A 24332-nucleotide genomic window follows, 5' to 3' on the forward strand; every position below is an offset into this window, starting at 1 on the left:
AGACGCCACCTTTCCACCTCCCACGCCTTGGCTAAAGGGGTGGGGGGACAAGGCGCCTCCTGCCCTGGCCCCCGACTGTTGGCCGGTGTGAAAGGGTGGAAACGGGGGACTTCGAAGGGGGACAAGGGACCTTACGTCCATGGAGAGGCCAGGGTGCCACCCCTGCGCCGCCGTGGCTGGCTTTCCCGCTGCTTTCAGGCTAGCAGCAGGGAGACACTGGAGGGGAAAAGTGGGAATCGGGGGGCCCGAGCCTCAGGCACAGGTGGTGACCACAGGGGCCAGGGACACTGGGGGCGCTGAGGACGCAGAAGGCGCACCCCCCTTCTCCGCCTTTTTCTCCTTTTGCTTGAGGTGGATCTTGGCATGGCGCTTGCGCTCGTCGCTGCGCGCAAACTTGCGCCCGCAGAACTCGCAGGCAAAGGGCTTCTCGCCCGTATGCGTGCGGATGTGAGTGGTAAGGTGGTCGCTGCGGCTGAAGCTCCGCATGCAGATCCGGCACTGAAAGGGCTTGTGGCCAGTGTGGATGCGCAGGTGCCGAGTCAGCTCGTCCGAGCGGCTGAAACGGCGATCGCAGCCCTCCGCTGGGCACGCGTGGGGCCTCTCGTGGAGCGGGGTCTTGCTGGGTCGGTTGGGGTACTTGCGTGGCCGGATGGGCTTGAGCGTGAGCGGTGGCTGAGGCAGGCTGCTGAAGCCTGGGTGGATTTGCTTGTCTTTGAATGCCTTGATGGTCTCCAGGGGGGTAATGGGGGGCGGGTTGACTCGGATGGGGTCCATGCCCTGGAAGGGCTTGTGCTCCGGAATAGAACCCATGTCGTTGGGGTGGTGGTATATGTTGTAGTCAGGAATCATGGGGAAGAGATTGCTGTCCAAGGCCGGCTTGGCCGATTGATAATCCTGGGGGGAATAGGCGAGCCCGGGGTTGCCCTGGGGGTCGTGGAAAGACACAGGCTCCGAATAGAGATCACTGCAGTTAGAATAGGGGGGCAGCGCCGGATACATGGCCTCCACGTCACTCTGTGGTGGCTGCACCATGCTGGCCGTGGAGGTCTGCGTGCTGAGTGCCCCTGAGGCCGGGGGCACCCCCAAGATGCCGGCGCTCATGAGGCTAATGATGTTGTCCTGGCACCAGTTGGAAGGGGAGTCGAAGGCGAACTTTCCCAAGTAGGTCACGGTCTTGTTGCCGGGGGCTGGCTGGAAGGAGCCGGAATAAGAGAGTTCCGGGTTGGGCTTCTCGTTGGTCAGACCGATGTCCATCACATTCTCTGCGGAGAGCAGGGGAGAGAAGGGAGGGATGAGTGAAGCCAAGCCGGCTCCAAGGCTGGGGCGCCCAGGTCCTTGCCCAGGTGTGGAGGGTGCGGCCGGGTGGAGTGCGCAGCGCTTGGGGTAAAAGGAAAGCTGCGCTCGGCGCAAAGCGGGCGGTGCCGCGCTCCCGGGCGCAACCTGGATACAGCAAAATACTACGGATCGGGGTGTGGAGTGGCTGCTGCACACACACCACACACGCCGCGCACACACACTCACGTACCACACACGCGCGCGCGCGCGCGCGCGCGAGAAGCATTGTTGTTTCCGAGGTGGGGCGGGCAGGTAGCTGCAGCTACAGGTAGTTTCAGACCCGGAGCGCGCCGGGCTCTCGCTCTCTAGTGCACACAACTCGGCCTCTTCCCCCTAGCCCTGTCCGCGCCGGGACGCCGCGCCTTTCCTGCCCCGACGAAGCCCTCCCTGCGCATTGCGCCGGGGGCGATGACCCCGAGAGCTCTGACGCTTTGTCCTCGGCGCGTAGAGGGGTGCTGCCCGAGAAGGGAGCTCGCCCGCCACCTCCCCCCGGCCCAGCCTCCTGCGGGCCTGAGGAAGCTTTCGGCTCTTGCTGGAGGGAGAAAGCCCAGCCCCTAGCGAGGGTGGAGGGCGGCGGAAAGCCGGCTCGCGTCTCCACGGCGGGAGTGGCCGCTCTTCCCAAGCTCCTCGGCCCGGGGATCGCCCCCCTGGGCAGCCTCTGAGCGGGGTGAACCCCCTCCCTCTCCCCGCCGTCCCCACACCCCCACGGGTTTGCTGAACGCCCCGGAAAGGTAGCGTCGCAGTACCTCTCCCACCGCGGGGACTCCACGCCGCACACGGCTCCATCCCGGGTGGGGGGCTGAGGGAGTAAGGGGGAGAGCGCGGGTGAAAGGGACGCTCGGCTCCTCCCGGGAAAGGGGGCGACGGCACCACGCCTTGCGCGCAGCCTGGCGATCGCGCCCCCTGAGTGGAGAACCCCGGAGCAGAGCTGCTCGCACCTACCTCCCTCCGGTCGGCGGCTGCCCCCACCCGGGAGAACAGAAGCCTCTACCGTGGCGTCGCCAACCGAGCCTTCCCGATAGGGGAGGGCGGGAGGAGTGGGTGGGAAAAGCAACTCGCCCCCCGGAAAATTCCCAGCGCGCCCCCATCTTATCCATCCATCCATCCATCCATCCATCCATCCATCCATCCATCCATCCATCGCTAGCTGGTTCCCTCCTCCTCTCCCTCTCCCTTTCCTTCCTCGCTGCCTCGCCGCCTCCCCGCCGCCCTTACCTGTAGCCATCGGATTGTAATGGGCTACCGAGTCGCTGCTGCCGGAGAAGAGGTTGAGCGCGCTGGGGATCTCCTCGGGGTACAGATTGTCAGGCAGTTGGTTTAGCAAACTGCTCATGGTCACCGGCAGCTTCTCGGCGAGTTTGCCGGTCATAGCACTCCCGAGCTGCCGCCACCGCCGCCGCCGCCACCGCCGCCGCTCGCTCCTAACGCAGCTTCCAGGCCAGCGGCATCCGAGAGGCGATCCGTGGTGCAGGGGAAAAGCATGCGAGAGGGAAAGTTCGGGGGGAGGAGGGAGGGAAGAGGGGAAGGGGTGGGCCAGAGGAGGGGATCTTCTCTTTTTGGGGGGTGGGTGGGAGAGAGGGCAAAGGGGAGTAATCTTCTTGGGTGCCTGGCTGGTGCCGTAGGAGGCTGGGTCTTGAGGGGGGGGCGTGTGCGGGGGGTGGGCTGGGGGCTAGGTGGGGGGGTCTTGGCGGAGGGGGTCCGACGCGGTCTCAGTATTGATCTTACAAACAGACGCGCGCCGGCGGCCCCCCCACCCCCCGATCCGCCACCGCCACCGCCGCCACTGCCGCCACTGCCGCCACTGCCGCCGCCGCCGCCTCTGCCGCTGCTGCCGCTGCTGCTACCTCCACCACCAGCCCCGCTGCTTCCTAGCAAGCTCACTGCTGCCCAAAAGCTCCCAGCCAGGGAACTCCACCAGCCTATTTATCTGAGCCCCGGGAAAGCTCCGTGACGTAGCTGCCCATATATGGACAGACAAAGCCCAGCCGAAGGGGCGCGACGTCACAATGGAAGCTCCTCACAATGGAACATTAGAAAGCAGGAAGCGGGCCGCAGCCAGCGAGCAGAGTCCGCACCGCTCGCGGATCTCGAAAAAAGAGGGAGAAGGAGAGAAATAGATGGGAAGAAAGGACAATTCAAGAGGAAAGAGGAAAGAGGATGCAACTGAACGCAAAGCGTAAAGCGCGCAGCGCGGGTTTGAAAAAGCCCTAACCGTGTGTGTTTATTTTGGGTCTGTGCTAGGAGAACGCGCTGGGACAGCGTGGGGGCCGGGCGGGGGGCGAGAGTGTGGTGGGTTGTTTGCTGGTGGCCTCCAACACCCCTAGCAGGAAGAAAGAGACTTGAAAGTGCCGGGCGATGTCCCTTTGCAGCCTGGGAGCTTCTGGGGAACCCGGAAGGCGTGTGCTCGGACCCTGCTCCTGCCGCTCTTCTCGCGTCCAGGACCCTGCCTAAGACTAGAAGACCGGGAGCGCGTCCCTTCGAGGAGGGTTCCAGCGCGCAGGGATGCCTGGTCCCGTATCCCGAGAACTTTTGTACCTCCCTCTCTCTGATTAGCCGCCCACGCCCCTGCCTCTGCTAGCGTCCCTGACCCTGCGCTCACTCCCGGCTGAGTAGTTGCAAAGAGGTTGCGCGGGAGGCGAGAGCCCCGCACTTTGGGGCGGTGGAGGGGGGGGGGGCGGTCCGAGGATGTGCGGTTTTGGTGGCGAAGAAGAAAAAATGAAGTTGAGCGGATAGGAGACACGTGCACCAAATCCTTGATAAATTCTCTAACGTTTCCTAAGCACCCCCTTTGGCCACGGGATGGCAGGAGGGCCTAGCAGGCCCAGGCGCAGCCGCTGTCTGTTGCTGCCTGGGAAGGGCCCGCCACCGAGTCGCTGCAGGATCACGCCGAATTCACAGTCTGACACCAAGGCAGCCTCCCGGCAGCCTCCCTTGGTCGCCACCCTTCCCGTCGCCTTCTACAGGGCTGTCCCTGGCGCCCTGCAGTCAAGGGCTGCCTGTTTGCCGACCAGGAGCGCTGTCACCTCCCATAGCGGCAGCAGATTCCGGGGGCGGCTGATATGTTCCCCGAGGCCTGCGCCCGGGGCGCGCGCGGCCAGGCCCAAGAGAAGCGGAGGAGAGGAAGGGAGCGTAGGGGAGCGACCCCGAATCACACCGGCTTGGCGTGGGAGGATTCCCTCCTCGGTGGTCGCGTGGGTGCGGTGAATCCCGCATCCCCCGCTGGGGAGTCAGGTTGGGGGGAACATGCATTTCTCGGGGGGAGTGGGAGTGTTGACAAGGAGCAAGAGAGGATCCCCGGGCCTCGCGCCGTGGGAGGGCCACGCGGGCCGGGGACGCGTGGGAGGAACTCCCGAGCTGCACATAGCGGTGGGGGTGGATGACAACCTCGCTCTCCTCCTCTCCATTTCACTCGGTGGAGAATTGGGAGTGGGAGGGGCCGGTCTCCCCCGGTCTTCTCCGGTTCTTAGGAAAGGAGGGATTCCCGCCGCCCGCGAGCCCCTTCTCCCCCGCCCCTGCCGCCACTCCCGCCAGGCTCCCCATTCCTAAACCCGGGAGGCACTGCGTCCCCGGGCTCTCCTCCGCCCGCGCGGCGCGGGGGGCGAGCGCTCTGCAGCGGTCCCGGCTCCGGCCGGAATCAGGGCGTGCAGCGCCTCCCGCCCCCGGCACCCTCCCTGGTGGGGGCGGGCGGGCGGCCGGCTCTGGGACGTGGGCGTCAGTGTGAGCCGGGCTGGGCGCGGGAGGGGCTCTGGCGGCTGCTAGGAGGGTCGCCGGGCGGCGGGCCAAGCCGGGAAGAGCCATACAAGGAGCGAATCCGGTGACGCGCCGGCCGCGCCCCTTCTCCTTCTCGATTTGGCTGCAGATTCCGGTCCCCGGATTTGCATATTTTGGCAACCAGTGGAAAAGGAAAGAAGAACGGAACCCGCAGCCTTTAAAGGAACCGCACAGGCTGTAGCGTCACCTAGGGAGGCGGTCTGGGGGGCGGGAAATATTAGCCACCCCCTCCGGCCTCTGGCCGGAGACCTGGCGGTAGGGGCGGGGCCGGGAGCGGCGCTGACCAGCGAGCTTCGGCCACTCAGGTCCCAGTCCTGGTTCCTCTGCGGCGCCTCCGGCTGCGCGTGCACCCGCAGGTGGCGGGGGTCTCCGAGGGTTCCCGCGGCCCTGGAGGCTCTGTGAGGTCCGCGGCCTTGGGCGAACCGCAGGCCCCAGTATTGACTGCAGTGCCCATGTTTCCCCGCGAGAGGCACAACTCAGCTTCTGGGGGTGACGGGAAGGAAGGAAGAGACCTCCAGGCGGCACGGCCCAACTCTGGCGGACTCTGCCGTGATGCACCTCCTCCCCACCTGTTGAGGCCTCTCTCCAGGAGAGGAAAGTGGGGAGCTAGAACCCCCAGTTCTGTTCGATAGAGACCTCTGTTAGGAAAGACAGAGGCAGTGGGAACATTTGGGATCCTTGAGGGTTTCCTTGGCCCCAAAGAAGGTGGAGGAGTGTAACTTCTCTAGAGATGGCCCTCCGACGCTTTTAGACTAGCCAGACTCATTACACCCAAGGAGAAGTGCAAGGAGGGCTTGTGGGCTTTCTCCACAGCCTGCTTACAGGTTGGTGAACTGGATAAGAGTTTTTTCAGGGGCCGGACAAAGGTCTTCCCCCTCCTTCCAACTAGTTCTTGACATAGAACAAGAGTCTTCAATTAATTAAATAAGTAGTCATTGAAACTGCAGTGTGATCTTGGACAAAGTTCTTTCTTAGCCTCAGTTTTCTTGTCTGTAAATTGGGATAATAGTAGTGCCTTAGAATTAATTTAGATAATCTTCACAGAACACTTATGCTAGATCCCTAGCAAGCACTCTCTAAATGGCAATTATTACTGTTCAATTGTATTCTCGCCCGCCCCACCATGTGATAGAGAAGCCTTTTCTGCTTGCATCTTAAGAAAGAGTGTAAGTGACATCGGGAGTGAAAAGGGCCAGGCATGGACCTCCATTCCCTATCAGTGTGATCCTATAGCAGAAGTATTAACGTTTATTATTCAGGGAAAAAGGAAAGTCCTATTTGTGTGCAAGGTACCTGCTGGGCACTGCACAAACATCACGATGGCTCAGAAATGGTCTTCAGTCGGCAGGAGCCTAGGCCAGGACTGAACCCCCAAGAGCTGGGGGTGAAATAAGGCAGGGTACAAAGAAGTCACTCGGCAGCTCTTTGACACTCTGCAGCAGCGTCCTAGGCATTTTTGGAGGGTGGCCGTGGCTTTCGTGGGGGACGGGGGGTTCTGGTGCCCTTCCTTCCCTCCTCTACCACAGAATGAGTCATGTTGGGAGAAGCCTGCTTGTGCCAGCACAGGCCCCCACTGCCTGGCTCCTGTTCAGGCAGCAGCCCACACAGGTGTCCCCTGTCACCCTGATGATGGTGGCAGACGGAGGCCAGGGTTCTGTGGCAGGAGGGGACAACCCTGGGTATGGCGTGGGGGTGGGGTGTTTGGAGTGGTTGCTTGTAGACTACTAGCAGTCTCCCTTATGGCCGCCAAGCCTTGAATGCAGCAAAGAAAAAAAGTTTCTCTTCTTCCCTTCCTCCTCCTCTTCTCCGTCCCCCCTCCTGAACAGGGGTTGGGGATGATTGTCTGTTTTATTGGCGGGCTCAGGTGAGATTGCCAAGGGCCTAATTACCTGAACTCTAAGCCCTGGACTTGTTGGGGAGCGAGTAGGCACTGGTTCAGGGCGTCCTCACCCAGGAGATGGTGAAAGGCAGGCCCGATCCTCTGCAGCCGGGCCAAGGCCGCCCAGCCCCTGGCTGCTCCCTCGACTCGGCTAGCCTCTCCAGCTGCATTTGCGGCTCGGCGGCTGCTTGTGGAGGCAGGGGCGCGCTGGCCTTTGTGAAAGGATAAATGAAGGAGGAGATGCTAGGATAGCATCCACCGAAAACAAGGGCCGGTTCCTGCTTGGTCTTGCTTCTTAGTTCTGCAGTCAGCCCTGCCCTCTGAACTTTAGCTTCCCTTTTTTGCTAAAGATGTCCAGGCTTTCTCTACTGCCTTAAAAGAAAGAACCTCCCCCCGCCCCCCCTCCCCGCAATTAATTCAGGGGTATTAGTGAGTTAACACGTTGCTCTTCTCAGAAGGTATTTGCATTTCAAAAGAAAAAGCTTAGAGAGGGTAATATATAACCCAAAGGAATTAAGCCCAATGCCTGGAAAATGGTAGGTGCTCATAAATGCTGGTGGAATGAGGCCTCATTGCAGGATATCAGGCCCAGTGACGAAGAGTTGTTGATTTGAGCACAGAAAGAGTCTGAGGGTCAGATCACACCAGGCCCTATGTATAGGGCCCACCCTGGTGGGATTACTCCCGAATGACAGTTCTCTCAGTGGTCTTCAGTTACTTTTCATTTTCGGGGGCCACAGAAGAGACGGGCAGGTCACCGGTGGACTCTCCCTGGTGCTCTAGAGGTAACTGCCATTTATTTGGTAATGACAGCCAGCACTGAGGTTAGGTGGGATTTGCCTAGAAGCTTGCAGAAGCAGCTTAGTGATGATGGCCGAGATGTCTTTGGAGTGTGGGGCTCCTGGCTCCAAGCCAGAGCAGAGACTCTTTTGGGGACTTCTGGAGGCTTCAGGCTCGCAGAGCTTCTGCATCCACAGAGGATGGGTTGACGGGGCCCTGGGGACATACTTCATTTTCTTTGTTCTTTACAACAATCTCTGAGGAAGCTTTTAGGACTGCCCCTCAACCTTTTTTTTTTTTTAAATGAAGGATGTAAGGTTTTGGAAAGAGTCTGAGAAGTTGGTTGAAGGACATGTGGTCAGAAAGTGGCTGAGTTGACATTTGAACTCAGGGCCTTGTGACTCCAAAGCTACTGCTCTTAGTTGTGCTGTTTGTCCCATGATGACTGTCGGGGGAAATAAATGAGGTAGCAGATGTGGCCAAGAGGAGGCCTAGGTGTAAAACCTGTGGCGGCAACAAGCAGAGGACAGGCTAGCTGCAGTGTGGCCTTCCTGCACTCGTGGGACCCAGCATGGGGGAGGGGAGAGCTCGGGCCAGGTGAGAGGAAAGGGATACTGCACTCAAGGAGGTCAAGGGGGTCCCTGTTCCCAGGGCTCCCAGTAGGTGGAATGGCAACTGCCACTCTGAGCTTGGGTCCCACTGCCGTAGGTTGTCTCAGGCTATAGGATCCTGTCGCAGCCAATCATATGCTTCCATATTAAACACCTATTTGTGCCTAAATTCAAACCAACTCATTATAATCATGTTGAATCAGTTTTTTTTTTCTTCTTTTAAAAAAGAATTTATTTATTTATTTTTAGAGAGAGGGTAATGGAGAGAGAAAGAGAGGGGGAGAGACATCAATGTGCAAGAGATACATCGACCGGTTGCCTCTCACATGCCCCCATCTGGGGACCTGGCCTGCAACCCAGGCACGTGCCCTGACTGGGAACCAAACTGGTGACCCTTCAGTCCCCAGACCGGCACTCAATCCACTGAACCACCCCAGTCAGGGCCAGTTTTTTTGTTTTTTGTTTTTTGTTAAATCATGCTTCAAGCAATTTTGGGAGAGTCTGGTGACTAAAGGGAGAAAGCCTTGTTACAAAGTACATTTGCTGGGCGGGGAGGACCCAAAGTGGCCCTGGAGAATCCTCCTCAGACCCAGGTCCAAGGCAGTGAGTAATTGCAAGAGGTGGGGGCGAGGACTGTCCAAAGGATGAGAGGCCAAGGCCAGGCTGGGCTGGGGCAGGGAGGGAAGAAAGGTCTCAAGATGGAAGGGGAGACTCGGAAAAATGAATGGAAAGTACAAGCCCTGATCTGGGAATCAGGAGTTCTGGGTTATGCCATAAGTGGTCCGTGTGGCTTTGGGCTGGGTGCCCTTGGTCCTGGGCCTCTGCTGAGGGGGCTGGACCGGACAACCTACCTCCAAACTCCTCCCGGCTCTGCACCTGTCGGGCTCTGTGGCAGGCAGGGTTGGGAGGAGACGTGCCTTAGTGTGCCTTTGTAAGTTTGGGGCCTCGAAAGGACTGGGCTGGGATCCTCAGCAGGGAGCAGGACTGGGCCAGGGGGTGAGGGCTTGTAGTGAGGACTTTTCAGGAATTTACACAGGGTAAGTGGCATCATGTGCTCGGGTGGCCTGTCATTGTCCCTGGGGGCCATGGTGGGACAGCCCCGCTACGTAGCTGGGAAAGGATGGTGTCTCTGCAGAAAGGACTCTTGGGGGATGAGGCTTTCTGGAAAGAGGAAGTTTGTCATCTGAAATGAACCAGAAAAAGGTATGAATGTAGGGGGACAGAGGAGGAGGCTGCCGGGGGGAGCAAAGGGGGAGTGAGAGAGAAAAGGAGGGAGAGGAGAGAAGAGCGATCAGAGCAGGGTTTTCCTGTTGCTCCTTCTGCCACAGGCCTCTTGTTGGGGACAGGATTCACCCCTGGCACAGGGGCTGGCTCCAAGCGGCTGGTAGGTTCCTCTCCTCCTTGCTCGTAAGAAAATCCTCTGGGACACCAGACATGGCTGCGGTCTTTAGACCCCTGTCTCTTATCAGCCCCCAGCCTCAAGACCCTCCTCAGCCTCCAGCAAGCAGGTCCTTTGCCTGATCCCTCAGGGTGAGGAGCCCGGGGCAGCCTTTTGGGTTCTTTGCATTTCAAGGCAGTCAAAGATCCAGGATCTAGGGAAAAGCAGGTTTTTGGGCCCAGAATTTGAGTTCATCAGTTGCATGAGCAACCGGTTTCACCAGAGGGCTTACACAGGGCTTCCCCACTTGTGTCACGCCCTGATTCGCTAGGAAAATGAAACCCTTTTCACACCCCCTGGGTAAAGGCTGCTGCTGCTCGGGCCCGCCCCATCACCCCGCAGGCTGTGGGAACAAAGCAGTGAAGTCTGCCCATCAGTGTCCTGCAGAATTATTTGGCCCAATGTCACCCAGAAAGTCACTGGAAGACAAGAGATGCTATCAAGCTCCCCAAGAGCAGGGACTGAGTCTTATTCCTCATTGCCTCCCCAGCGCTACCCCCTGTACCTGTCCCCAGCAGCTGCCCCATCAGAGTCTGTTGACGCGATGCAAGTGTCCACGTTGGTAATTCTGGAACCCGGTCAACCTGAGGAGCAGCTGGATCCCCTTGGTCATTCCCACCAGGCCCTTTCTTTTGCATCACCCAGCACAGACTCCGCCCCTCCCCACCTCCCCACACAGGTTAGGGGTCCATCGTCCCCCCAGGTTCCCTTTGGCTGCGGGGTGGTGCTCCTAGGTCTGGGACAAAGCTCTCCCTTTCTGCGAGACAGCCGTCTGGGGAGCACTTCCTGTGCACTCTGTGTGGAGGGAACAGACTTGAGACGGGGTCCTGCTGCCTGCCAGGGGGCAGGCAGCTTAAAGGGAAGTGAGGAATGAGGCTCCGGTGGAAGTGCGCCCACACAGGACAGTGTCTCCAAGGAAGTCCAGGCAGGGAGCTCAGAGAGGGAAGAACCAGTGCGGGCGGCAGAGGGGACCTGTTCAGGGAGAGCAGAAGGCCCAGCTGGGGGGAGGGAGGCTTGAGGAAGTCCTTGAAGAGGGACTGAGCCCCAGAAGTGAGGAGGGGAGCAGAGGGAGGTGTGAGGAGGGGAGGGCAGGGGAGGGCAGGGGGTGTTCAGTGCCAGGAGCTGTGATTCTCTCCCCTCCCCCACAATTTCATGTTCACTTTATTTATTTATTTTTCCCATCTCTGTAACTAGAACCCTTTAGCGTTGTCCTTCCAGGACTTCTCTCCCAGCGCCTGCTCTAGGCCTGACTGTGGTTTTGTCGACCAGTGAGAGATCTTAGAGGGGAAGAAGGGAGGCCGCACTGAGCCTGGACGGCCAGACCGAGTGGGGCATCGGGGCAGCCCCCAGAATGTAGGTTCCAGGAGGGCAGGGGCTTGGGGCTGTGCTCTTAGCTGCTCTGTCGCCAGCTAGAACAGGGCTTATGGGAGTGCTGCCTAAATATTTGTTGAAGAATGACTCTACCAGGCCTGGGGTCCCAGATGCTATTAGCAGGAACAGGAAAGGGGGGTATCTGGGGGTGTGAAACCCAGGAGAATGGAGCTTGAGGAGTCCAAGGCAACATGGACTCCAGGATGGGGGTGGAGCGGGGTTAATCAGACATAAACTCAAGTGGTAATAGCCCCGTTAATTGACTGGTAATGATCCTTGGCATTTTTCATCTTCAAAGCCTGGAATAAACTGTAATTAATACTCCCGCCACCCGGGGGCAGGGTGGGGGGTGGTGTGGAGAATCTTGAGCTACTGCTCCTCAGCCCGGGGAAACTGAGGCTCTGGCAGAGAAAGTGGGGCTGGGGGATGGATGCCAATCCCAGCAAAGGCCGCATCATCAGGGACTCTGACACACCAGAGCGAGGCCCACTCTCTCCCCAACCCAGGCAGCTGGGGAGCGGAGCCGTGAGTGGGGAGGGGATGCCAGAGAGGCGCAGGGGCCAGGGGCCAAGGGCCAAGCGACAAGTCTCGGGGTGGGCCCCCGGGTGGGCCCCCGCCCCCACTCCCACCCCTGGGAGTGGCAGTGGACGCGCCGGGTTGGCCGGCCCCGCGCAGGCGGAGCAGGGGTTTGCAGGCCTCGGGGCCCCTCCGCGCTCCCCTCCCGGGAGGGCGCTGGAGGGGCGCGCGGAGCGGAGATGGGGGGCCGGGCGCTCTTCGCGCCCGGGGGCAGCCGGCTCCAGGCGCAGTCAGCGTGAGTCACTGGCGGCTTTCCTCATCGCAGTCTGCTGCCCCGAGCCCGGAGGGAGTTGTTCATTAGGGCGATTACCCTGCCGTCATTAAAAGCCGGTAAAAATCACCCAGGGACCGAGGGCGCACAGCCGCCGCTGAACTGCAGCGGGTTCACAGGCCCTGGGCCGCCGGTCCCAATCCGGCCTCCGGCCTCCCGCCTCCCGCCTCCCGCAGCAGCCCGGTGGGGTGCCGTGCCCCGCACTCGGGCCGCGGGGTCATGAGGGCACTCATCCTGCTGCCCAGTCACCACTTCCTCAGAAAAGCCTTTCTTCTGATACCCCCATCCCAGGTGACGCACCCAACACCAGTCCTCAGTCGCCTTAATCCAACTGACCTTTTTACATTTCTTTGTGTAGTGCTTTGATAAATGTCTGCCTGCCACTCTCCTGCCTGGAACCTTCCAGAAGGTCCGTGAGAGCTTCTGATTTTCTGTTGTATCCCCATTGCACCCCATCTCAGCCCACGGCACCCCCACCTAGCAGGAGTATGTGGTGTGTAGCAGGCCTTAGGATTTTTGAATTAACAAGTCCCCGTGAGGCAATAGACCTTCCCCCCTCCCTATAGTTCTCAACAGTTGACAATGATCTATTGTGAACCTGCTGTGTGTCAGGCATCGGCAACACAGCCGGGCAGGAAAGCAGCCCAGGTCCCTGCTGTGGGGAGGCAGGAGGTCTGGTGAGTGTTGGGGGCCGGGGGGATGGGCAATCAGTAAACACATAGGAGGTGGTGATAAGTGACACAAGGAAAAAGAAGAGCGTGATGGCAGGGCATGCTGGCATTTTGGAACCGGCATGAGTGTCGGGGACCTGAACATCCTGCTTAGGAAGACGTGAGGGCTGTGCTGTGGGCCAGCCACCTTATTGGATCATCTTTACATTTTTTTTTGGTGTAAATATATCTTTGTTTTAAAAGGTTACATCAGAGTCCACTAAGGAAAGTCTCTGAAGGCGAAGTTGCCTGTGATTTGTCCCTTTATTCCTGGCACCAGCCCCTCTTCCCCATTGGCTTTTCCGCCTGCCACCAGCTGGCCCGAGAGAAAGTTCTGACAGTGCGAGAGAGGACCGGGGCGGCAGTTGTCAGAGGCCTGGGGAAGGGCGGCAAGGGCCCCGGGTGGCTGTGGCTGTGGCTGTGGGTACCCAGCCCCAATCTCAGAGCCGCACTCCCCGCATGCACACGCACTTTGCACTTTCTCGGATCCTCTGATCGCCCGGGAGAGCTGCTCCTAGACCCCAAACGAAAGAAAAAGTCGCCGCAATGGAAACTAACCCTCCCCTCTTGCCCCACTTCCCTCCCGCGGTCACACTTCCGCCTGCCGACACAGAGTATTTTGGGTTCGAAAACAAAGCGTCAGATCTATTTGAGCAACTTTTTTTTCCATTGGAGTAGAAGCCCAGGACCTGTGGCCACCCTGGGCTCGGCCACTTCCCCAGGGAACTGACGCGTTTCCCCTTCTCCACGGAGGACAGATTTAGCAATTCAGACTGGCCACTTTTAGCTGCTTCTGTCCCCGGCCTGGCAGCTGGGCAGGGCCCAGAGGTCGGGGTGCTGGTTTTGTCTGAGTGCCTTCCTTGTGGACATCAGGGGAAGGCCTGGGTTCCCTCCTCTGCCAGAACCTCCGCTTACCCTCCCCCACCCCCCAAGGCCTTACACACACATAAATCCACCGGCACTGCCCCCCTCCCAATCCACATACTACAATACATCAGGAAATTGAGAAGTGAGAGTTGGGGTTGGACTTTTTCTGGTCCTCAGTCCAATTCAAAGCGGGGGGTGTGTCTGTGACAACGTGGGCTGGTGTGTATGTGGGTTGTGAACCAAGTGGACGTGCATATATGGAGACTGCACACATGTGCACATCCTGCATTGGCGACTGCCCAGGCTGAACAATGCACGTGCACACAGCTTGCATGGATGTCTAGAAAGAGCTTGGCAGAGTTGAAACCTTGGAGCGTCTAGCGGGTGCGCACACCATGTGATTTTGTGTGGGCTGGCGTATTCACACTGTGTGTGCGTGCGTCAGGATGCGTATAGCAGAGGTGTGCTTAAGTGTGCACATGCGTTTGTATATGTGTGGACAGTGGTGACCAGTGTCCTTGTGAGGGCAGATGCGGGTGCTGTCTGTGGTCAGGGTTTGGGGGCAGGTTAGTGAACTGCCAGTGTGAGTGCGTCCCCGCAGGAGCGCTGGCCAGGGACTAGCCAGTTTCTCCTTTATGCGTGCCTTCCCTTCAGGACCCTCACCGCCCTGTCGGGCCTTCCTCCTTGAGCCCCTTCCCTCCACGGCCTGCTCCATCCCTCTGGCTGCAACGCCTCCCCCTCTCTCTGGCCAGCTGGCCTCCCCACGGCCCTCTCTAATGCTGGACTCCTGCAGGCCTCACCACTACAGGACTCTTGACAGGCTTTGTGTCTGTCCATCCACACCCTCTCCCGCCACACAGGAAGAGCTTCCGGAGGGCTAGCACCTTGGCGGTTTCTCTTGCAGTCCCTTCAGTTCCTATCACACAGCCGAGTCCCTACCTACATGAAAGAACGGTGGGCTGCATGCTGGTGTGACAGCCACAGCACACGTGTAAGGGATCTGTTGCTTTAGGGGGACTTGCATGTGTATGTCCAGTTGCTTCTCTGTGTGTGTGAGTATGCGTATAAGTGTGTGAGAGCGTACGTGAGCGTGTGGGTGAGTGTGTGTGCGCGCGAACGTGTGCAGGGTGGAGGGTGCCAGGGCTCGTCAGGGCACTGCCCCTGCTCGCCCTTCTGCCCGGACCCTGAGGGAAGCCCACTTAGGCCACGGCCCGCTTTCTTCACGAGAACGAGGGTGACAGTTGGGACTGAGGACCCGGGAGCGCCCGCCTTTGTGACAGGCTCAGCTTCTTTCCTTCGAACCCTCTGCTCCCTGCCCAGCCTCCTTATGCCAGTGCCAGTGGGCCGTGGGGCGGCTCCAGTTCAGAAGGAGCAAAGCAGGTGCTTCTGTGCCCTGCCCCGGGCCTGAGCCGCACTCCTGCCCTCTGCGCCTGGGTGCAGACACAGGGCCTGTGTGCGGCTCGGCCGCCCTCCCTCCGCCAGGGCCTCACGATGGGTTTCCGGGGCTGGGCCGGGGTCGGGGGAGGGTGAGCCCTGCCACGGGCTGCTGCTTCTGGGAGGGGGCCTCCCCGAAATCCCAGGGCTCCCCGCTCCCACACAGGCAACTCCTCTTCCACCTGGGCCTCCTGGTTGAGTTCTCTGGCTCCTGCAGTCAAATGCACTTGGCTCTTTTTCATTCTTAATCCCAAGAATGCGCGCTCTACCCTGTTCTAGTGGCGCCCACTCAACCTCCCAGCCAAAGGGAAGGTGGTCGTGGACTTCTCTGCCATTCCCCCGAATAACCACACAGGATCGCAGGCCATTCGGCTAGCATGGGGCCTTGGAGAACGCCCGTTCCAAACTATCGTATGGGGGGGGGGGGGAAACTGAGGCCCAGGTGAGGGCGGCCGACTTGCTGGGGCTCGCGCAGCAGGGAATGACAGCACAGGTGCTGCTGCTAAGTCGGGCCTCCGCTCCCGCTCGTTGGCTGCGTCAGGCAGGCTGGCCGGCCCGCCAGCCGCGTGTCATTCTTTTCTGTTTCCTTCTCTTCCTGAGGCCTTCTCTTCCTTTCTTTTTATATTAAAATATTTCCTTTTCCTTTTGAAATGTCCTCTCTGTGTTAAGCAGGACAGCTCACATGTGGTGGCGCCAAGGGGGCGCTCAGAGCCTGGACCTCTGTCCTAGCAGTTTTCCACAGTCCTTTCGAAAGGGTCCTCTCCTTCCTGGCCCCTCGTGCCCCAGGCCCCTCAGCGACCCCATCTTCCCTTCTCCCTGAACCAGGCTCTTCGGCTCCTGTTTCTCAGATCAGTTGGGAACCCTGCAGGAACTGGATCCTCGCTCCAGTCTTAGTTTCCTGTCTCTAAACTGGGAAGGGGCTCCCTCAGAACGGGAAATATGTATGGGCATTTGTGTGTGCCTACGAACCTCACGTGTCTCCCATCAGCCCCTGGGGCTAAATGTGAAAGGTAATTAGCACCAGGATGAAAGGTGCTGTGGGATAATTACAGGGAATATCAGGACTGCTGGGAGGGTGGGGCAGGAGGCCCCTGGGCTTCTGGGGGGTGGGCAACCCCTCGCCCCTCGCCCCCTCGCCCCTCTCCTGCGCTGAGATCAGACACCTGGAGCAGCGAGGGGGGTGGGGGAGGGAGCATTCTGAGTGAAGGGTCTTTGTCTTTACAGGGAAATGCTTGTTAGTTGCTAAGGAACTGGGTTGTCTCTCCTGATCCAAGCCACCCAATGTTTTGCTGAGCTTGGGAGGGGGATGCTGGGCTGGGGCTTGGTCCTTTGATGGGTCTCTTGAGAAGGACTCTCCTCTGGGGAAAGTGACTCTTTCCCATTACGAGCCAGAGAGCAGAGCAGGTGAGGTGGAGACAGGAAAAGAGGGGAAAACTTGCATTTGCCGAGCAGCCTGCATGCCAGGCGTTGCGCCTGGGCGCCTTCCGTGCTCTCTCACTTAACCATTGCAACAGATCTTTGAGGAAGGCTCTCATTTCCAATACATTTTTTTTTTTTTTTACTACTTTTGTAGTTGAAACAGCGGCCCAGAGCAAGGAAGTTGCCCGAGGTTACAGGGCTATCAGGGGGTAGAGATTCGATGTGAATTTAGGTATGCTAGGGGAGAAAAGCTGTGCTTTTTAGACTACACCACCTTATGCATTTACCAGGCTCTATTCCTCTGTCAGGGCTGCTCGGCCCTGCTGCCTGGACCCTCTGCCGCCACCGCCGCCGCCACCATGATCACCATAGTCACCACCGCCGCCGCCGCCGCCGCCATCAGGAAGCCTTCCTACAAGGCTCCCCCCACCCTTTTTCCACTCCCTTCCTTCCCTCGGAGCAGTTATCACACGAGAGGGAGGGGGTGGTTCCGTGGGTTGAGGGTGGTAAACTGTTGGGGTAGTTCCCCTGGGCAGGGGGGGTGGGGATGGTCATGACCTTGAGCTGGGCGGGGCCATTGCTGGGAGTGTCCAGGAGCTGGCCCTCCCCACAAGTCACACTTGGTTGAAGACTAGCTGAAGCTGAGGGAAGGGAAGGTGCTTGGGAGAGACAGTCCCTTAAATTCTTCTGGAACTTTCAGCCTTCACTCTCGGCCCTCCTGGCATCTGAGTAAACAGAAGGCCTGACTTTATTTTCTGTCGCCCAGAGAGCAAACTTAGAGTACTCGTGGCCTCTGAGTACTGAGTGAGGAGCCTTAAATTAACCCCAGATTTCATCGTTACTAGTTACAGAACAGGGAGTAGCTTCCCTAACTTATCAGAATGTCAGGCTCCTCCTCTATAAAAGGAGAACAACAACACCTACATTATTAGGTTGTTGTGACAATCGAATGAGAGAATATGTACGAGGGCCCGTGGGCTGTGAAGCTGTGCAGAAAAGAACTAAACAAGGGGCCACATGTTCGGCGTCTGGCACAGTTCCTGGTATGCAGAAGGTGTCTGATAATGATGGTAGAAGTATCAGTCCTCTTTATCCCTGTGGAGGGGACACTAATGCGCTCATATGCAATGTCCTTCTTAGCTGCTGCGTGAGAGATCTCAGCAATCGACACGCTCACTTTGTTTCTTCTGGGAGGAGGCAGTGAGAAGGACCCGGGCCCCAAGTGCTGCGCAGGCAGAGCTGAGTCAGGGGTGGGTTTCCCTGAAGTTGCTTGGCCTCCAGGTTTTGTCTCCCTGCCACTGGGACCTCCTTCTCTGTGGCTTCCAGGGGCTGTCTGGCAAGGCTGTCTGCAGCCTCGAGCCCGGGCCAGCTTTGTTCTTTTTTCACATTTTGGGGCCAGGAGGGTGGGGGTCTCTCCTGGAGCTGAGCGAAGAGCCCAAAAACACCGGGGGAAAAGAAAGGAGGGGGGAAAAAGGAAGGAAAGCAAGCCGATAATTTCCTCGAAGGATAAACATCCGATTTTTTTTTTCCTCACCCAAAATAAACAGGCTAGCCACAAGGAATTAAAAGCAGAAGAGGGGAGGATGTATCTCCACCTGGGGCTGCTCTAGGAAGCTGACCTGCCATTTAGCCCAGACTTGGGCCCAACCGGAGCTGCCAATTACACTCTGGGGCCGCGGGGCGGGGGATGCGGGGAGTGTGAGGTTCGCAGACACCCACAAAGTCCCTTCCGAGCCTGCTTTCCATGACACTGCAAATGGACACTTCCTTTTGTTTCTTCTTTTAGCTCTGCTGGCAAACTCATCTGGTGGGGTAGAAGGGAGTAGGAGTTCCTATTGCCCGGGCGGGCATCAAAGGACCTTCTCCAGGACGAGAACTGGGTGTCCCTCGCTTAGGCACCGGGAGCTGAATTTATCCATGGCGGGGGAAGCATGGCCCAGTCCCCTCCCTGTTCACACATGCGGTCTCTCCCAGCTCATTGTCTTCTTCAGATGCCACCATGAGAGTCTTCCAGGTACCCAGCGGTGCTCAGCTGGGCTGAGGGGCTGGCCGGGGCCCCTCTGCCTTCCAGCTGGTGTGGGTCCCGGATCTGAGAGGGCAATAATGCAGTGCTCGGCTGCAGCCTGCCCCTTCATCTGGGGATTTCAAGGCACTTGCACATATGACTCACCAGCATTGCTATCCTCTAGCCAAGGAAGGCTGCGGTGGGGCGGGGGGGTGGGGTGGGGTGGGGGGTGGCCATTAACTCTTGGAGGGACACTGAGCAGAGATTGGGGGCACTGAGAGGACTGGATTTGGGAGTGGGGAGCTGAGATACTCTAGGCTGTGAATGAGACCATAGTTAAGAGGTACCTCTGAGGGGTCCTTGGAGGGAAAGCCAAGAGATATTTGGAGGACGTGCAGGGAGGTAGACACCAAAAATCCTTTCCGTGCAGAAACCAAGGAGTTCTTCACAGCTTCCTACAAGCACAGACCAGGTTATGCCTCCTCTCTCCCTCCAATCTACACGTCGCTGCACGATTTCCCACGGCTTTCAGGGTACAGTGCAAACCTTGAGCTTGGCTGTGAGGCCTGGCATGTTCTGGTCTTTGCTTACCTTTCCAGGGGGCCACCACTGGCCCTTTGTTCCCTGGGCCCCTGGGGTGGGGGTGCGGGAAGTGTGAGGCTCGCAGACACCCACAGAGCCCCAGGACCAAGGGTGGAAGATGCCGCCCTTGGCCCTGGAAGCAGTGGAGCACGGAGGTGTTCCTTCTATTTGGCAAGCTCTCCACCCCTGTACCCACTCATAGTTAACCTCTACCCTGCTTTTCAGCCCTGAGGTTAAACATCGCTTCCTCTGAGAGGCCTTGCCTGACCCTCCTCCCCCATCATAAAGCAAGTCCGCTTTGCACCCTCAGAGCACTTGCCACATATGCTGTAATTTGCTTGTGGTCACCTGATGAATCGCCCCCTCCCCTCCTGGGTTCATGAAGCGAGCCTCCTGTTTTGCTTGCCCTTTTCACGTGTGGATCCCCTGCACCTAGCAGAAGGTCAGGCACATAGTAGGTGCCCACAATAGTTGAATGGTGTTCAATGTTGGAGCCGGAAAGGGCCACAGTGATAAGCCAGCCGCCCCTACCTCTTCGTCCTACGTCAATTTTACCTCTGAGGAAGCAGAACTTTAAAGACGGTGAGTGACTGGCTCAAGGTTGCACAGCGCACCTCAGTGACAGTTCAGGGATGGGGATCTCCACCTCCTGCCTGTCTTTTTATACCCGCCCCCCACCCCCCACCCCACCAACATGCCCTTTTGCACCTGTATTTACAGGCCCCACGTGCTGGGCATTGATTGATTTCCTCCCCTTGGTGTTTGAAGGAGGACAGGCTAGGAAACAAAACATCCAACCACTACGACCTGGATGATTTTTTTTTTTTTAAATTTGGAAGAAAAGGACTTCCATACCCAAAGGTGTCTCCTTACCCAGACCATAGGCAGTGGGCAATGTGGATGCACACCTGCAAGACTAAGCCTGAGACCTGTTTGGATTTGTATTGGGGCTCACTGCTCTTGTCCCCGGGACCCTCGGCACTGTCTCCTCCCCCTCCTCCCGCTCCCCCTCCTCCCCCTCCCCCTCCTCCTCCTCCTCCTCCTCCTCCTTCAGGAGCCCGGACGGGTGGCGAGTCATTTTGATTTTGGGTCATGAACTGGGTGGTTGCTTCTGGTATGCCCAGGTTGAAGCGGCGCAGAAACTGGTCCAAATTCCAAAGACCTAGAAGGACAAACAGACCACAGGGAGGCCATGAGAGAGAACCACAGACTGGGGAGGTGGCAGGGTGAGAGGGAGGCCAGCTCTGGGGGAGTGGAGACAGCAGGTGACGCGTGGCCATTGGGCTGAGTACCTGCGTGTCACTCTGGCTCCTAGATGCAGGGACATCCTTGGATGTTAGCAGAGTGCCTGGGAAGGGGCTGTTCCCCAGAAGACAATAGGGACTAGGAATCTGGACTGAGTCAAGAGCAGCCGTTGGTCTCCATCCCCAGTGCCCTTGATTTAGCATAATTCTGCGTTCTCATGCACACGCAGAAAGGAAACGCCCAGTCAGGTGGTCTGCGCGCTTCCTCCACCCACCCCTCTCTTCCTGCAGGCTCTCTTGACCCCATGACCGAGGCGTTCATGCTTCTCCTCTTCACACCTGGTCACCCTGGCCACGGGGGCTGACAAGGCAGAAGTGCCTGGGCCATTCATTTACTCTCCTCTCCAGATCCCCGGCCACAGCCTCAGAGCCAGGAAAGGAGCCCTGGCGGTGGCAGAGGTCAAGGAGAAGGGGGTATAGCCAGGGCCCCTTCTCCCTGCCCCGGAGCACCCAGACCCTGGAGGAGAGCTGAGTGTGGGCGCGACGTCTCCAGGTGGGGCCTGGAGAAGCCCAGTCGGCGCCCAGGTCAGAGGGCCCTCCTCGAGGGGAGAAAACACAGGGGCATTGAGGGAGGGGCATCTTCTGGGGCAGGTGTGAACAGGCCTCCTAGCAGAGCAGGGAGGGCACAGCCCAGGGCACTGGGGAGAGGCCAAGGGAAGTGGTCAGAGGCATATTCCCACGCTCTTGTTTCCCAAACCTCGGGGCCTCAGGCACCCTTGGCAGATGGTTGCCAGAGAAAATACAGGACACCCAGTTCAATTGGAATTTTAGATCAACAACAAATAATTTGTTTGTGCATGTTTCACGTATTGCATGGAGCAGTCTTACAGTAGAAAATTATTAAAATTATTTCTTGTTGATCTGAAATTCCAATTGAACTGGGTATCCTGTATTTTCTTTCCTCTCCCCCCCCCCTAAATTGAGCCCCTTTTCCTGCGTGGAGGAACTGCTCAGGGAACACTTGTCCAGAGCAGAGCTAGGCAGGGGCAGGTCCGGCCTGGACCGATGGGGGCCGGGGGCGCACAGAGAGAACAGGGTGAGGGGCGGGCGCCCTCAAGGCCCTCCCAGAGTTGCCCACTGGCCTGCCGTGGTTCTCGGCTTGCACCCACCACCCTTTAGTGTTCTGTACTCCACTTGCCCCCCCTCTTCACAGCGGCCGTGTGCATTTCAAAGATGTTCTCCAGGGGAGGACGATTTTTAACCCAAAGAAACAAAATAATAACAATGATAATGCAAAAAAACCCAAATAAACAAATAAATACTAATAGCAGTAAGTGACATGGATGTAGTGCTTTCTATGAGCCAGGCATGGTTCTGGGAACTCCACACACATTCCTTCAGTTACTCCTCACGAGGAGAAATGGTGTTTCTCCCCAGTGCACAGGTGGAGTTCTGCTGAGGTTGCTTCTCAGGGGTGATGGGGAAAGGGCCTCTTCAGGTTCCTTCTACTCCTGTCGGGCCCATGGCTGTGCGCCCAGGCTGGGCTGGAAAGCAGCGGTTTCAGGAGTCCCCCTGGGGCTGCAGCAGTGGGCCCTGCAGAGAGCCTCCCCCGTCAGACAGGCTGCTGCCGGCCTGGGCGGGGTGTCACGGACGCTGGGGGGTCTTCCACGAGGAGGACTGCCCATGGCCTTACACTCAGGGAGGCTGGCTGGCTGGGAAAATATTGTGGTTTCACAGCGCTACAGCCCTTGGAAAGCATGCGCATGCAGGTGGAAGCACAGATATGTGTATGTGTGGATGCTTGTTTGTGTGCATGCCTGCATGTGTGTGCGCGCGCACATGCACAGGCCAGGGGCAGGGCTCCGGGTGAACTGGTGTGTGGCCGGCATGGGGACAAGGGGGCCTTCCCCACTGAGTAGCGCAGGAAGGAACTTGGGTGGCAAGGAGGGAATTGAAACTCATCACGAGATCAGGGCAAGCGGCGGAAAGAAATCCCCTGCCCCCCGAGGGAGACCTCGCGCCCTCGGCAGCGGCATGCCCTCCCGAGCTCAGACGGCTGCTCCAGTGGGCTGGAGGGCCTTGGCGGCCTCACAGCTCCTTCTCTGGCCTGTTTCCGGCCGCCCTGTGGTTCTTGGGCTTCTTGGGCCGCTCTTTAGAGCAGCCCGCCCGTCCCTCAGGGGAGCGGGGACGGTGCCACTGGCCGCTAGCCTCCTGCTGCCTCCCCCCCGCCGCCGGCTTGGCTGTGACTCCTTACACCCCCGTTTCCTGCCACAAAGAGCAAGAGGAACTGACCCTTTGAGTTCTAGAAGGAATGAGGGTGAGTCAGGCCCTCAGGGGGGTGTGGGGAGAGATGGGGATCTTGGAGGCTGTGGCTTCCGTGGTCACCACGTGGAGGAAAGCCCCATGCTCTGTGGCACTGCGGGTCCTCGGAAGAGTGCTGGGCTGCTCTCTGAGCCCGGGGCCCCTCCCCTTGCCCCCTGGGCCCACCCAGGACGAGCTCTTCCTGGGACAGGGCAGGGGTGGTGCGTGCACTTCAAAGGCCTCTGGCTGGAGGGAGAAACAAGCAGGGTATCTGATGTCTGCCTCCTGAGCCACCCAGTGACTGGATATAGAGGTCTGGTCTCCTTAGGACGGGGCTGCCATGGAAGATGAGCAGGTGGGACCCTACACAACCCTATGGGGCACCGTTTCCATCCTGCAAAATCAGACTCAGGCTTCTTCTCACCTACCAGTTGGTGCTGATAGGGAAGGTGTTAGTCGTGAGAGGTTGGGTGTTAGAGGTGTCACGGAAGTGGGCCAAGGGGAGACTTAGGGAGCCTTATCTAAAACCATCAGGGGTCCTGAGCCACTGCTGAGTGCCTGATCTCTACCCCAGACACCAGAGGGAGCTGGGGGTGAATGACCCTTGTCTTCAACAGCTGGGAGAGGGGCCCCAGGCTTTTGGAAGCTCATCTTCTGAATTGGAGTTCTAGGGGCTAGAAAGGCCGGAATGTTTGGGAATAGCCCCAGGGTAGGTCCGGACCATCCCTGTCTCCACCCCCAGCTTCCCAGATCTGCTGGGCTCACCGCTGTTTGGGTCCATTACAGGGAGGACAGCCCCATTGAGCCCATTAAAGCCACAGAGGCAGCCACAAGACAGAGAAAGCGATGCTGCACCTTGTCAAGCAGCCCCCTCCCTTGTAGGACTCAGGAGAATGGGGTAGACAGCTCTTCCACTCGAATGTGGAAACTCCAAGCTGAAGAGAACCTCAGACACTGGGGCCTGGGCCCCCGGCACTGACGGCTTCCCCCTGGGGGCCGCTAAGCATGGAGGGGTGGAGCTGATCCATCCAGGCCCCACCCTGGCCCTCTACGAGTTCATAAGACAATTAACGCTGGACTAACGAGCTAGACCTTCGAAGCCTGGCCTTGGCCGGCAGCACAACGTAGCCCTCCGCACCCCCACAGACAAGGTCCCACCCCTAGCAGCGCCCCCAGAGTGTCTCCAGCAGGCCCACCCTTAAGACTTCTCAATGGCATAGGAGAGTGTTCCCTGGGTGTCATTACTTACTCTCGTCAAGGGACATTGCCCATCTGTCCTGCCACTTGGTTCTTACTAGGCCCAAAAGTATCTATCTCCCTCTCAGCCTGAGAAGCGGGGATCAGGGAGCCCTCACTGGGAGGCAGGCCCTCATTCAGGTGGGCTCTGGAACAGGGGATGGGGTACTGCGTCTTGGGGCCACCTCCTCCAAGCCACCGTGTCCTCTGCTGGGACCTGGGGTGCCCGGCTCGCAGCTGCCCTGTCGCTCCAGGAGGGTGAGCAGTGTCTAACCCAGGTGGCCGCCCTCTTCCCTGGCCTGCCCCTCCCCCCGCCACCAGCCAGAGGCGCCGCTGCTACTTGTCAGGGGACAGTGGCCCTGAAGAAAGAACAAGAATGGAACGCCAGCTTGCAAACCGCCCCCCTGAGCGCCGGGCTCGGACGGTAATTTGTCTGGCTCTTCGCGGGGCTGGTGCAGTGATAGAAGCACCGATGCCTTTCTGCTGAGATTAATGATGTCCT

At 58.8% G+C, this 24332-nt stretch overlaps 2 protein-coding genes across 2 annotated transcripts in view; both read right to left on the bottom strand.

Moving 5' to 3' along the window:
• Nucleotides 1-252: 252 nt before the first annotated feature.
• Nucleotides 253-2704, bottom strand: EGR3 (early growth response 3). The gene is made up of 2 exons (XM_054578787.1): nucleotides 2551-2704; nucleotides 253-1262 (listed from the first exon to the last, which is right to left on the bottom strand). The coding sequence occupies exons 1-2, from the start codon at nucleotides 2702-2704 to the stop codon at nucleotides 253-255; spliced, it is 1164 nt and encodes a 387-aa protein (XP_054434762.1).
• Nucleotides 2705-19918: 17214 nt separating this feature from the next.
• PEBP4 (phosphatidylethanolamine binding protein 4) overlaps nucleotides 19919-24332 on the bottom strand; it is a 185231-nt gene continuing 180817 nt past the window's right edge. The window contains exons 7-8 of the mRNA XM_054578815.1: nucleotides 20054-20211; nucleotides 19919-20008 (exon numbers count right to left, since the gene is read on the bottom strand). Coding sequence (XP_054434790.1) covers nucleotides 19919-20008; nucleotides 20054-20211 — 248 coding nt within the window. The remainder of the gene's footprint in view (nucleotides 20009-20053; nucleotides 20212-24332) is intronic.

The sequence above is a fragment of the Pteronotus mesoamericanus genome, unplaced genomic scaffold (assembly GCF_021234165.1).
Source record: "Pteronotus mesoamericanus isolate MK-2021 breed Mesoamerican mustached bat unplaced genomic scaffold, CSHL_Meso_final contig_502, whole genome shotgun sequence".
Classification (NCBI taxonomy): Eukaryota; Metazoa; Chordata; class Mammalia; order Chiroptera; family Mormoopidae; genus Pteronotus; species Pteronotus mesoamericanus.

What these genes read in the sequence shown, in the direction of transcription:
- EGR3 (XM_054578787.1), bottom strand. Translation starts at nt 2,704, where the DNA reads ATGACCGGCAAACTCGCCGAGAAGCTGCCGGTGACCATGAGCAGTTTG. An exon ending in TTACAATCCGATGGCTACAG is followed by an intron (nt 1,263 to 2,550) that starts GTAAGGGCGGCG and finishes TGCTCTCCGCAG; the next exon opens with AGAATGTGATGGACATCGGT.